Raw genomic sequence first — 15,254 nt, 5'->3', positions numbered from 1 at the left:
TTTAATATTGATGACCTATCTATCCTCAAGATAGATCAACAATATCTGATCAGTGTGGGATCCAACTCCCACCATTCAGCTGTTTGAAGAGGCCGCAGGGCTCCAGCGAGTGATGTGTCCTCCTCGCTTTTTACCGGGCACAGTGCCATACACTGGATAGCAGGAATGAGACTTGGCTGTGCCTGGGCCATGTGAAAGTTGAATGTGACTAGACTGGCCTAGGAAGAGGCCACAGCATTCATGAAGCACCGTAGCCTGTTACAATAGCTGATCGGCAGGGGTGCCAGGAGTTGGACCCCCACCAATCTGATATTGATGACCTATTCTGAGAATAGGTCATCAATATAAACACCTGGACAACCCCTTTAAGTTTTAACCTATTTATTTGGCATTCAAGCATAGACATGCACTTTAAGGACAAATTTTTTTTTTATGAATCTTGTCTGTTTATATGATTTATGAAACCAATTACGGTAATTCACCTATGTGAAATTCTAACTCACAATTATAACTATACGTCCTTATTGTAGGACAATCTTTTTAGCTATTAGTCTTTTATCTTTGCCCAAATGGGTGACATACCTCCAAACATAGTGGGTGACATTTATCAAAACTGTAGTTCTCGTTTGTCATTCATGTGTTTTCGGAGTGAGATGAACCTAATTTATTAAGAGACAGATGATTCTTTCTGGCCTTCTGTGTGTCAGAAACGTAAATCTATGCCATCTAGGGTGTTGGTGTAGACTTAAGCTATAAGTTACGCCAGTTTCTGATGCAAGTTATAGTAAATCCAGAGGGCTGTGATAGACTCTACTCCTCTACTGTGCCACTACGCTTTCCTTTCCACTTTAGAAAAGTGTCAAGAATCTAAAAAAGTTGTAAATTATGGATCAAATATGGCATGCATCATAGTTTGCGACTTTTCATTGTCACAATAGTGGCATAAATTCCCCTCAGTGTGTCATTTAATGTGTATAACCCATTTATACCCTGATGTCTACTATGGTTTACTGTGTTAACCATCAAGTTTAGCTCCGCTGCATCTTTATATGCAAGAAGAGTCAGTAATTCACATGAAACCTTACAAGGCTCATTACTTCTTTAAATGAACTTTATTTGCATCAATATATTTGCCCAACATCCATCAATATCAATTAACATGATGTGAAACAAGAGCATTCAAGTAACTTTATTTGTGGGTGGTTTTGCTTTACTCATACCCCCAACATAAAAGTAGAAGCATTCCACTCAATAAGTAATGTGTTAGCAAATCAAATGGTCATAACAAAACTCACCTGAACTGATGCTCTTAATATTACCCCAAAATCCTAAAATCATTCATAATGAGGTACTCTTAAACTAAGTCTAGATTTTACAAATGTTTAAGATATTGACAAGATAAACCATTTAACAATGCAGAATAAAAGAAGCAGAACAAAATGCAAAGATGGAGCAAAAAGCAGGAAGCAACAAAACATCTGACTGCCAGTATATAAAAGCTACTTGTGTTTACTGAAATTAACAAGCTTGTTGTCAGATATTAAGCCTAAGAGCTTAGCTGAGCTTCTATAATGTAGATGAAGTTGCTCTTCTACTAAAACAGATTATTCTATAGCTCTGATGACACTTTTGATAATGCACATTATTAGATTTGTGGAGGAGGGTAATTCATCCGGGCAGTAATTTTAACTGGCGTTGGGAAGGATCTTTTTAATCCCTAACATAAGGTAAATTGGCTTCTATGTCATGGGTTTTTTGCCTTCCTCTGGATAAACTCTGCAGGACATTAGGCTGAACTGTTGGATCTCTTTAACCTTACAAACTCTGTTCGTATACTACTATGTTCCCAATCATGGCATTTACCAGGATTAGTGGCATAAATAGTATATCATCATATACATGGATTCAATATTTTAAATAATAGCACATGCAATGCTTATTTCATATACATGTAAGAGGATTTGAATTGTTACCTTTACTCAAAAGCATACCTACAATTTCAGGTGACTTTTCAGAATAAACTATTGTGTGTGTAAATAAGGAATCAAGCAGAATAAAGATGGTTAGCACTCCACTACTAATTATATCTAAATGCTCAGTGATAGGGCAATCTCAGTAATATAGTTATCAAACATCACGGCACTCAATAGAATGTTGTGATGTTTGTACATAAGGAATAACATTATATCTGCATTATATGAATTTTATCTTACATTTTTCCTCTGTTTCCCCTCTGAAGTTTCCAGCATTATTGTCAGGTTACCTTGATTTAGTGTGTGGAGACTAGCTGCTCTGATATCTCCTATACACAGCACAGCACAGATAGGGCACAGAACAAAGAGATCCTACTCCCCTATCTCTATGTAGCAGCAGAAGCATGGAGGACATTATAAGGCAGTGTAACTGTGAATTCTGGGGTGAGATAAAAAACTTGCTACAGTCAGCAGCATCTACGGTATGTGTGTTTTTGCCTCTAGCAGATCAATTCTCCTTCCTCTCCCCCTTCATAGACTTTACTGCAGTATGAGACCTGATCCCTCAGTGACCTTAAAATCCATACTGTCCTTCAATAGAAATTTGAAAGTCAGTGCAGGAGGCAAGGGAGAGGAGAAGAAGTGATAAGTATAAAAAGAGGCATTTTCTATTACAATGTTTCTTATATTTACTTGCAAGATGGCCATTTCACATAGAAATGCAGGCTGGTGTGTGTACGCAGGCGCGATCTAACGGCACGGCGGGGCGCAGGCGCAGAAGATTGGGCATGAACGATGCCCGGAGGATTGAATTGCGCAGGAGCAGGATCGGGACTGGGGAGAGTTCTAGCCGCCGCCCAGCGAAGTGAATAATGATGAGCTGGGCGGGGCTTAAGAACGGCAGTTGGGAAGGCTGGCTGGGCGCATTTTCACATGAAACGCCGCCCCTTGGGCAGATTGCTGACAGGAGAAGCAGGTTATAAAACTTTATATTTCGCTCTTTATAAGGTGGACAGGGGGGATACTTATATGCTTTTAAAAGACTGTATAAGACCTGTAATGAGATATATCTAACTATATATGCTGTTTTGGCCTGTCAGTGTCCCTTTAAGTACAGGATCTGAGATTCTGATATTTCAACTTAACTTTCTGAATTCATTGTATTAAATTAAGACTTAAAGAGGTTATTCAATGTTTTGTAACTGATAACCTTTCCTTTGGATAGTTAATCAGTATCTAATAGGTGGGGGTCTAATACCCGGTACCTCCACTGATTAGCTTTTTTGAGAAAGGCCGGCCTTCTCACTGGTTATCCTAGACCCCTGACATCACGCTCATCTGTCACATTGCCTAGGTGCAGCTCAGCCCCATTCAAGTGCCCCCCCCACTAATCAGATGCTGATGACCTATCCACAGGAGAGGTCATCAGCTATAAAGAGTTAGACAACCCCTTTAAATATTACTACATTTATTTTACCTATCTAAGCTCCTATCCTATCTTGTTTTAAAACCAAAAATACTGCAGCTGAACATTTTATGTTAATGGTTTGGTCTGTGAATTTAAAAAAAGTTTAATAATGTAGGCAGTGGCTTTTTGTTGTGATTGTAGGCTGTTTGGGCATGATGGAAGTTGTAGTTTTGCAACAGCAGGAGGGCCGCAGGTCGAATATCCCTGCCTTAACAGGCTTATCTAGCTTGAAAAGATTTGAGCAGCTGCATATTTGCTAAAATAATTAAAAAAGACTGTACTCACCTGTCAAGTACCTGTATTCTCATGTGTTGCTTGTTCTGCACCAGTCTCATGGCACATGCACACTGCATGCAATCAATACCTGCAGCAGTCATACAATATCTATAGCACATTACCGTTGCAGGCAATGATTGGCTATACAGGTTACATGCTGCTATGGTACGTCATCACTGCTGCCATGTAAACAGAGCTTGGGAGAAAACCAAAAGACTACTGGCTCTAGAATGGTGAAGAATTTAACAGGTGAGCATATGCTTTTGTATTTTCAAGATATGCACCTGCCAAATTTTTTTCTAAAAAAATCTGACCAACCCTTTTAAAAGGTGAGAAAAGAAGCAGAATGTCTTGGTCTGATCTGAACACTTTACTTGCATCCACACATTTAAGCAGGATATGTGAATTCTTCCCTGACCTCATTGATAATCTATTTATATTCTATGGCAGCAAGTGCATTTGCCTATATGTATTTAAGATTTTGTGTATTTTTATTTGATACATGCAATAAGTAATTTGCCTAGCATCCAAAAAAATTTGCAAAATTACAGCAGCCATGCTAAAGGAGTACTTAACATGCCAGACCAGTCAAGGTTCTATATTCACCTCACTTGTATTGAAGTTCACCTTGCGAGAGATGAAAATAAATGAAATGGAATGACAGCAGGTTAGTGTCAAACGGTAGTGCTCATTTATCAGACCGACTCTAGATTTTCGATTTGCCTAATCACATTGCATAGTTATATCTCTTCTGGGACTGCAATAAGGTAGACACAATGAGTTTTTCCAGCTACTGAACAGATATTTTTTTCCAATTTAAGCCATTTGGTTTTATTATATCAAAATTTTTATTTTTGACACTATGCATGAATGTACTCAGTAGCATACATAAAACACACAACAGCACATATGACTTTTAAGGCAACAAGCAATAAACAGACACAGGGACATACAAAAGAAATAAAATATGTTTCTGTAGATAAAGCTAACTGTAGATTAGGGTCACGGTGAAGGCCTTTTTCGCAAACTAACAGATAATCGTCTGATGGTTGAGCCGAGGTGCATTTGCATGAAGTAATCATCTCCTCTGCATGGGGATGAACAATTTCTACTGCGATCATTCGTTCCTATACATATTCATTGTTTGCTGGCAACAGATCCCTGGTCACACAGGTCAGTTTGCTGCCAACAAATGATGGTTTTACTAGTTTATTTATGATAGGCTGCACATTTACATAGGATAATAATCAGGAACCAACCAAATCTTGTTCCCGATAATTCCCCTAATCCTTAACCTATGTAAAAGGGACTTAAAGGGTAAAGATAATGATGACCTCTCCTTAGGATAAGTCATCATTATCACATTGTCGGGGGTCACAGCCCTGGCACCCCCACCGTTCAGATGTTCCAAGGAGCGGTATTGCAGCTCAGCTCTATTGACCTGAATGGGGCTGAGCTGCAACTAGGCAACGTGACCAATGTACTGTACATCGACATCACTGGCCTAGGAAGAGGCTGCAGTGCTCACAGAGTTTCGGCGTCTTCTAACTATTGATCGGAAAAGGTCCCGAGTGTCTGACCTCCACAGATCTGATATGAATGACCTATCCTGAGGATAGGTCATCAATATTTTTTCCAAGATAACCCCTTTAAGAGAGAAGGGGCTACAAAGTAAGACTAAAATATTATGGCATAAATTTAGGATAAAGTTTGTCTCATTAACTGTTTAGTTCATGGGACAATTTAAATATACATTATTTATGGTCTCACATTCATATAGGGATTGTTCTCATTTAACAATTATTTTCAATATACTCTATAAGGTCATATAGAGGTAATAGATGATTTTCCCTTACTGAGACCCTTGTCTATTCAGTACAAACAGCAGCTGTCACTCTGGAGGACCTGGTGCATACATGTATTGCACAAATGCTCTATTAATTTCAGTGAGCTCCAGGTGTATATGATCAAAGCAAAGTGATAAAAGCTGATCATCGGGGCCACAGCTGCAGGAAACCACCCTCACATACAAGCAACTAATGTATGAAAACTAGAATAGAATAAAAGTAGACCAAAACAAAGAATCCAATAAAAGACTAACACTAGCACTTAAAAAATGACAGCTGACATCTGTCTACCTCCCCTATTTGTCTGCACTAGTTTCCATATGCAAGGTCCATTAATCACTTATTGAGAACATGAATATTTCTATAATAAAAAAAAACCTACCCAACTTTTCTTTTTCTTCTTCTTGGAATCAACATCATTGCCACTACCGATGCTAGAATGACTTGTAGCACTATTGATGCTAGAGACACTTTCAGAAGAGTGCTGTCTTCTAATCCGCATATCTGCTGAAAAATAAACTAGCTGGTTATTTTTTCTGAAGCTTTTAGACTTTTATTAGGCTGGTTTGCTTTAGATAAAATGAAAACTCATATCCCAATCCATGTTTTTCAATGTTTTCTATTTGTATCCAAGCCTACTGTATATTTTAATCACATATTAGATCACAGTGATTGAAGGAACAGATCTAGGATTGGACTTGGCCCACAACAGGATCCTCCAGTGAACCGAAGTTCTAACACAATAAGGAGCTCCTAAATTTTAGTAAAAGAAAACACTGAATCTGACTAACAGCGCATCGTTTACTACAAGGGGCAATTCACAAAGAGTTTATAAGAATGTATTAATGACATGACCTGTGTGCAACGTAAACATGATATAAGTTAGCATGTCATTAAAAGTGGACATGCACATAATCTGCATATATTATTGATTGTAGGCCCTCAGAATTGTTTCCCTCTGATGGGCCCAATGTCTTTTGTGCTAGCACTGTAGTTTATTCCCAGTCTCACCATATTTTTCTATTTTTATAACTGATATTAAAGCAGTGCATTTGTTACTTTAGCAAGATCAGAATGACAACAGTTGTAGTCTTAAACTAAACCTTCACAAATCAAAGAGATCCATAAAATGTTGCAGCTACCATGAAGGCCACCTGTAATTCTTACTCGGTATTTGGACTTGTTTTACTAGTTGAACTCTTTTTTAGGTCACAATGTTCTGAACAGTAGGTATTTTGTGGTGTTATAGAATACATGGGAATATTTGGAGGTTTATATAAGTTATACACAAAAATAGACGTAACAGTTCTGCTTAGATTCAAGAAGAAGCGCAACTAAATCAGCAACAGCTCACAAAACCTCTATGTTGCTTAATTGCATTCTATAATTCCCAACAGTCCAATTTGGATCAACTTCCAGAAACTATATAACTATATTTAGTTGTATTATAACATACAGTAATACTGTGTTTAGATGAGAATCAAAATAATAGTTAAGAGTCAAACGCAAGATATATATACTGTATATATATATATATATATATATATATATATATATATATATATACTGCCTCTGCCTGTCCCAAAAAAAAGTTGCCACCAAAAAAAGGTCACACACTCTAATATTTCGTTGAACCGCCTTTACCTTTGATTACGGCATGCATTAACTGTGGCATTGTTTCGATAAGCTTCTGCAATGTCACAATATTTATTTTCACCCAGTGTTAATTTTTCACAAAGATCTTGCATTGATGATGGTAGAGTCTGACTGCTGCGCAAAGCCTTCTCCAACACATTCCAAAGATTCTCAATGGGGTTAAGTTCTGGACTCTGTGGTGGCCAATCCATGTGTGAAAATGATGTCTCATGCTCCCTGAACCACTCTTTCACAATTTGAGCCCGATGAATCCTGTCATTGTCATCTTGGAATATGCCCATGCCATCAGGGAAGAAAAAATCCATTGATGGAATAACCTGGTCATTCAGTATGTTCAGGTAGTCAGCTGACCTAATTCTTGGAGCACATACTGTTGTTGAACTTAGACCTGACCAACTGCAGCAACCCCAGATCATAGCACTGCCCCCACAGGCTTGTACAGTAGGAACTAGGCATGATGGGTGCATCACTTCATCTGCCTCACTTCTTACCCTGGTGCGCCCATCACTCTGGAACAGGGAAAATCTGGACTCTTCAGACCACATGACCTTCTTCCTTTGCTCCAGAGTCCAATCATTATGCTCCCTAGCAAATTAAAGCCTTTTTTTTCTGGTTTGTCCCACTGATTAGTGATTTTCCTATGGCTACACAGCTGTTCAGTCCCAATCCCTTGAGTTCCCTTCACATTGTGCGGGTGGAAATGCTCTTACTTTCACTATTAAACATAGCCCCGAGTTCTACTGTTGTTTTTCTTCGATTTGATTTCACCAAATGTTTAAGTGATCGCCGATCACAATCATTCAGGATTTTTTCCCGCCACATTTCTTCCTCGAATACGATGGGTCCCCACTATCCTTCCAGTTTTTAATAATGCGTTGGACAGTTCTTAACCCAACTTTAGTGGTTTCTGCAATCTCCTTAGATGTTTTCTCTGCTTGATGCATGCCAATGATTTGACCCTTCTCAAACAGACTAACATCTTTTCCACGACCACGAGATGTGTCTTTCATTGCACCAGTTGGGGTTAAATAACTTGTTGCCAGCTGAAAGATAATCGCCCATGCAGTAATTATCCAATAGGAGGCTCATAACTATTTGCTTAGTTAAATCCAGGTGGCGCCATTTTTTTCACAGGCAGTGTATATACATATATATATATATATATAGCGGGAAAATGAAGAAAATCCAGCTCCAGAATAGCGGAAAATTGTAGCTTTATTAGCGTTTTTTAAAAATCTTCTGAATACAGGATTAGTTCAGTTACGTGTTTCAGACCATAAATAATTTGCGGTCCTTCCTCATGACACATTGAACTTCCAAATACTTGCCCCATATATGCCATTTTTACACCTGGCCATGTAATCAGAAGATCACATGACCAAAAACAGCACAATCATCTGACCATCTTTAAACCAAAAATGTCATATGCATATGACAAAATAGCACATAATTAAATAGAAACCATACACAAATGTGCAACATATACAAATGCACTAAAAACAATAGCAAAAAATGAATAAATAAATATATATATATATATATATATATATATATATATAGCAAAAATATACACATATATATACAATAACTCTCCTAATAGTGTAATACAGTATAAGGTCATGTCTTAAAACCCATTGGTTGTCTCGTACCAAGCTGAAAAATCCAATAGGCTTCGCTGTTTAGGAGTTTTCTTCTATGATCAACTCCTCTGACCGGAGAACTAACTCTTTCTATTCCCTGTGCAACGTTTTTCCTGTGACTATAAATATATATATACACTGCTCAAAAAAATAAAGGGAACACTTAAACAACACAATGTAACTCCAAGTCAATCACACTTCTGTGAAATCAAACTGTCCACTTAGGAAGCAACACTGAGTGACAATCAATTTCACATGCTGTTGTGCAAATGGGATAGACAACAGGTGGAAATTATAGGCAATTAGAAAGACACCCCCAATAAAGGAGTGGTTCTGCAGGTGGTGAGCACAGACCACTTCTCAGTTCCTATGCTTCCTGGCTGATGTTTTGGTCACTTTTGAATGCTGGCGGTGCTTTCACTCTAGTGGTAGCATGAGACGGAGTCTACAACCCACACAAGTGGCTCAGGTAGTGCAGCTTATCCAGGATGGCACATCAATGCGAGCTGTGGCAAGAAGGTTTGCTGTGTCTGTCAGCGTAGTGTCCAGACCATGGAGGCGCTGCCAGGAGACAGGCCAGTACACCAGGAGACGTGGAGGAGGCCGTAGGAGGGCAACAACCCAGCAGCAGGACCGCTACCTCCGCCTTTGTGCAAGGAGGAACAGGAGGAGCACTGCCAGAGCCCTGCAAAATGACCTCCAGCAGGCCACAAATGTGCATGTGTCTGCTCAAACGGTCAGAAACAGACTCCATGAGGGTAATATGAGGGCCCGAAGTCCACAGGTGGGGGTTGTGCCTACAGCCCAACACCGTGCAGGACGTTTGGCATTTGCCAGAGAACACCAAGATTGGCAAATTCGCCACTGGCGCCCTGTGCTTTTCACAGATGAAAGCAGGTTCCCACTGAGCACATGTGACAGACGTGACAGAGCCTGGAGACACTGTGGAGAACGTTCTGCTGCCTGCAACATCCTCCAGCATGACCAGTTTGGCATTGGGTCAGTAATGGTGTGGGGTGGCATTTCTTTGGAGGGCCGCACAGCCCTCCATGTGTTCGCCAGAGGTAGCCTGACTGCCATTAGGTGCCAAGATGAGATCCTCAGACCCCTTGTGAGACCATATGCTGGTGCGGTTGGCCCTGGGTTCCTCCTAATGCAAGACAATGCTAGACCTCATGTGGCTGGAGTGTGTCAGCAGTTCCTGCAAGATGAAGGCATTGATGCTATGGACTGGCCAGCCCGTTCCCCAGACCTGAATCCAATTGAGCACATCTGGGACATCATGTCTCGCTCTATCCACCAACGTCACGTTGCACCACAGACTGTCCAGGAGTTGGCAGATGCTTTAGTCCAGGTCTGGGAGGAGATCCCTCAGGAGACCGTCCGCCACCTCATCAGGAGCATGCACAGGCATTGTATGGAGGTCATACAGGCACGTGGAGGCCACACACACTACTGAGCCTCATTTTGACTTGTTTTAAGGACATTACATCAAAGTTGGATCAGCCTGTAGTGTGTTTTTCCACTTTAATGTTGAGTGTGACTCCAAATCCAGACCTCCAAGGGTTAAAAAATGTGATTTCCATTTTTTTTTTTTGTGTGATTTTGTTGTCAGCACATTCAACTATGTAAAGAACAAAGTATTTCAGAAGAATATTTAATTAATTCAGATCTAGGATGTGTTATTTTTGTGTTCCCTTTATTTTTTTGAGCAGTGTATATATATATATATATATATATATATATATATATATATATTTATTTAAAATCTTGGGTATACATAATAGTATTATTTTCAATGTATCTGCCATGTCATTTACTTTCTTGCTGTCCCAAGGGAATTCCTGCCCACTCTGTCTATGCAAGGTCACCCCCAGCCTGATATCTTCTTACATCTCCTTTTTGCAATCATGCCCTATAAGGTTTGCTACACAGATTGGGATTCCTTGGGCTCACTACAGAAAATGATTCTGAGGGCATGTCCAAATAATTTTGGTGTACATGAAATATATATATATTTCAGTTATGGTGGTTATATTCTCTTTACGATCACTGGAGCTGGCAATATGTTGGCTGTCGATGATACATGATTTAAAAAGTTCTTCGCCTATTAGTGAGTGTTAATTGGGGATTTTTTTCCTTTATATATTTTTTCTACTTTTTTTTAACAACAATGTTTTTATAATATATATTCTCTTTTATTATTTTGCTTTTTATGTTTTATAACAGAATATGCTGCATATAAAATAGAAGCTTGGGATAATGACTCATGTATAGCAAGAGATATGAAATACAACTTGACGCCCGCGTATTATTATTTAGTGAATTATCATGCTCACTGTACTCAAAGTGACATTATTCAAATGGAGCTGCATCACTTTATATGCAAAGGATTTTGACTAGCTTCAGTACTGCACTGATAAATAATAGGATATATTATAATGTCATGCCCTGTATTGCTGCGGTTATATGCATTGGTGTGAAGTACATTGGGGTATATAGCTATATGAGAAATTACTTTTATTATCTGCACTACGTAAGTGGTGCATGAGCTGATGACTATAATTTTGGCACCATCACCCAGATCAAGTAAATGGCATGCACTGGATGTGTGAATTTTAGTGCAGAAACTACACTTTAACTCAAACGCTATTCTTGCTTACCAGAAGTATACTAACAGAAGTATACTAAAACAGAATTAATCAGTGCATCGTGCATGGTAGAACAAAATTGATGGTGCACATAGTCATAGTTAAAGGGAAAGTCAGATAAGCATAGCAGCATTCTAAAACTAACTAACTGTGCAAGATCATCATTCAAAGTAAATGCCCACAAGCGACAAAGAAATAGGTTTAGAGTTAGGTACCCATCTGTATCGAGGTCACCTTGCTGCTGGTGGACGGACCCAAACACTTTTTGATAAAAAAATATATGTGCTAAGATATAGATTAGATGAGATCTAAGTTTGTATATTAGCTTGTAGAATGCTGCTATGTGTGTCTGACTTTCAAATTTAATATAGGTTTGGAGCTCTTCCTCTCTTCCCCCAGGTAATTAAATATCTTTCAGTTATTTAAGTGCCACAGAGCATGGAGATACATGACAGGACCTCTAGTTCACGTTATGCTTTTACTCTCCAAAGGTTTGTTTAATACGTTTATTTTGCTGTAATTTACACATGTATTGCACTTTACTGATGTACTTTGTGTGGGTGTTTTATCTGCACTTTACACTGCAGTTTTATATTGATATTGGTATTTATTGTCTTTATGGCAAATCTATAGGCTTTAATATGGCTAGGTCCAGGATCATGCAGTTTACCAGGGCTTGCATTTCCAGTTTTGTGTCATGCACACAAGGTGCTAAAATGTGTCTTTTGTTTGGTGTTTTTGCTCAAAGATAAATTGCTTATTGATACTGACTGTGTGACATACTTAATATTTCTTCAATTATCATATTTATCAAATTTTTATTGCATCATTAACTGTGTTGTTATCATTATGCACATAGAACATATCACCTGTAGGTTGAAATAGTAGTGGGCTTAGAAGTGGGCCAATTCAGCCCTGCTACACAGACATAAATTCTAATACTATAGATATAAAAATGTTTCAGAAATTCTTGGTGAATACTCACACTCCACTTGCGCCATATGTTTTTTATCTGTACCACCAATGCCAATAGTGTTTGATAAAGATCATTTTGACCAAAACATCACATATGTATTGTCTTAAACTACTTCAATAAAGACACATCAATCTATTTGTATCACGGAGTGCTAATGTTTATATCCTTCATTTATGGTTTGGGTGGGAGTGAGACCCTAACTGAAGCACCCAAATCGTTCTTCTTGAGTGCTGTGAAACTTGATATTAAATATGTTTTAAAAAGCCGGTTTATCTTGTGACGCACATATCAGGATATGTCCAGCCAAGAGGAAAGGTAAGGAAGGACACATCTGTAGGCAATAATCCCTTCTAACAGAGCACCTAGATACCTCAGACAAATCTATCATACAGCAAAAGACAATGCTGAAATAGCACAACGGTGTAAAAATATACCTTTACTGTGGTGATCTGAACCATTCAGTGCTCCCTGTATAGCAGCTTGTGCTGCTGAATTCTGAGCCTTCAGCAAATCTATTGTCTCTCGAAGCTCAATAAGCTCTGAATCCTGGAAGCAAAAATAATAAAAAAATATATATATTTTAATGACCTGCATATAATAAAAAGAAATAAATATTTATTACTGGATTTACATTAAATATGGCTGTAGATTAGGATGTGTATTGGTTATATAAAATACCTATGGTTTTTATTGTTTACATCTTGATTTTTTATGTATGTAGCACTTCAAAACTACTTAAAGGTGGGTGCCCATGTCAAAATGTATGCCATATCAATAGGATAAACCACACATTTCAGAGTGGGACCATTCCTATGTCAAGAATGAAGTGAAGGGAGAGCAACTGCACATGTGTGGCCACCCTCCGAGTGCTAGCTCTGCTATTTTTGGATGCCCCTTAGTAGTGAATGGAGAAGATGCTGCGTTTGTGCAGTGTTCACTTTGGGGGGCACCTTCTGGAAATAGCAGCAGGTCCCAGAGGTGGGATTTACACCTAGTTGACATTTGGGGCATATCTTAGCGATATGCAGGATACAGTGTACTATGGAAGTATTTTCCTTAGCTGGAACAAACTACTGGAGTACATGATAGAGATGTGAACAACATCGACTTAGGCCTCTTTCACACTCTCGTTGTCCGGATCCGTCGTGTACTCCATTTGCCGGAAGTGCCAGCCGGATCCCTAACACCGCAAGTGAACTGAAAGCATTTGAAGACGGATCCGTCTTCAAAATGCGTTCAGTGTTACTATGGCACCCAGGACACTATTAAAGTCCTGGTTGCCATAGTAGTAGTGGGGAGCAGGGGAGCAGTATACTTACCGTCCGTGCGGCTCCCGGGGCGCTCCAGAATGACGTCAGAGCGCCCCATGCGCATGGATGACGTGATCCATGCGATCACGTCATCCATGCGCGTGGGGCGCCCTGACGTCACTCTGAAGCGCCCCGGGAGCCGCACGGACGGTAAGTATACTGCTCCCCCGCTCCCCACTACACGTTACCATGGCAAACAGGACTTTAGTGTCCTGGCAGCCATGGTAACCATTCAGAAAAAGCTAAACGTCGGATCCGGTAATGCGCCGAAACGACGTTTAGCTTAAGGCCGGATCCGGATTAATGCCTTTTCAATGGGCATTAATTCCGGATCCGGCCTTGCGGCAAGTGTTCAGGATTTTTGACCGGAGCAAAAAGCGCAGCATGCCGCGGTATTTTCTCCGGCCAAAAAACGTTCCGTTCCGGAACTAAAGACATCCTGATGCATCCTGATGCATCCTGAACGGATTTCTCTCCATTCAGAATGCATGGGGATAATCCTGACCAGGATTCTTCCGGCATAGAACAACGCAAGTGTGAAAGAGCCCTTAAATAGTAGATAGTTTACTATACAAATTAAGTCTGAACAAACCATTAGAAAGTCCAAAATGCTCAAGATAATTTTTCATTTTGTGCATATATATATATATATATATATATACAGTTGTAAGAAAAAGTATGTGAACCCTTTGGAATGATATGGATTTCTGCACAAATTGGTCATAAAATCTGATCTTCATCTAAGTCACAACAATAGACAATCACAGTCTGCTTAAAGGGAACCTGTCACCAGTTTTATGGTGTCCTAACTAAGGGCAACATAAATAAGTGACTGATTCTCTTAGCACAATTCTGGGTCACTTTCTTTAATTGACCAAGTCAATCTGCCAACATCTTGTATTGAAAAGCTCCAGCTGATAATGATTAATCATAAATATTCATGAGCTCCTGACTCTCCCTGCCCACCTGCTGCTGAATGACAGTTTGTTTCCATATGAACCAGCAGCAGGTGGGCAGGGGAGTGGCTATAGCTCTGAATTAAATATACGCTGGACTCAATGACATCACGCCAGACTCAAATCAGCTCATTAGCATGCATCATGTGACATCTTTGTGTGTATATTATGAGATAACCATTTGTCACACCAGTAAGTGAATACATCTAAGGTACTTTTTAGTAGTTAATGATTGTATATAATTAGTTAGATTATAATCAAAAATCCACATGACAGGTTCCCTTTAAACTAATAACACACAAACAATTAAATGTTACCATGTTTTTATTAAACACACCATGTAAACATTCACAGTGCAGGTGGAAATAGTATGTGAACCCTTAGATTTAATAACTGATTGAGCCTCCTTTGGCAGCAATAACTTCAACCAAATGTTTCCTGTAGTTGCAGATCAGATGTGCACAATGGTCAGGAGTAATTCTTGACCATTCCTCTTTACAG

At 39.2% G+C, this 15,254-nt stretch overlaps 1 protein-coding gene across 13 annotated transcripts in view; it reads right to left on the bottom strand.

Annotated features, from left to right (window-relative positions):
* The window catches only part of NAV3 (neuron navigator 3), a 549,543-nt gene that overhangs the window by 54,856 nt on the left and 479,433 nt on the right, over window positions 1–15,254 (bottom strand). For 10 of the 13 annotated variants that reach the window (XM_040410312.1, XM_040410268.1, XM_040410284.1 and 7 more), the window contains 2 exons: window positions 12,922–13,033; window positions 5,947–6,071 (listed from right to left, as the gene is read on the bottom strand). In XM_040410312.1, coding sequence (XP_040266246.1) covers window positions 5,947–6,071; window positions 12,922–13,033 — 237 coding nt within the window. The remainder of the gene's footprint in view (window positions 1–5,946; window positions 6,072–12,921; window positions 13,034–15,254) is intronic. The other 3 variants (XM_040410320.1, XM_040410274.1, XM_040410288.1) reach the window with 1 other exon arrangement.

Source organism: Bufo bufo, chromosome 1, assembly GCF_905171765.1.
Source record: "Bufo bufo chromosome 1, aBufBuf1.1, whole genome shotgun sequence".
Classification (NCBI taxonomy): domain Eukaryota; kingdom Metazoa; phylum Chordata; class Amphibia; order Anura; family Bufonidae; genus Bufo; species Bufo bufo.
This window is presented reverse-complemented; position numbering and strand designations above follow the sequence as displayed.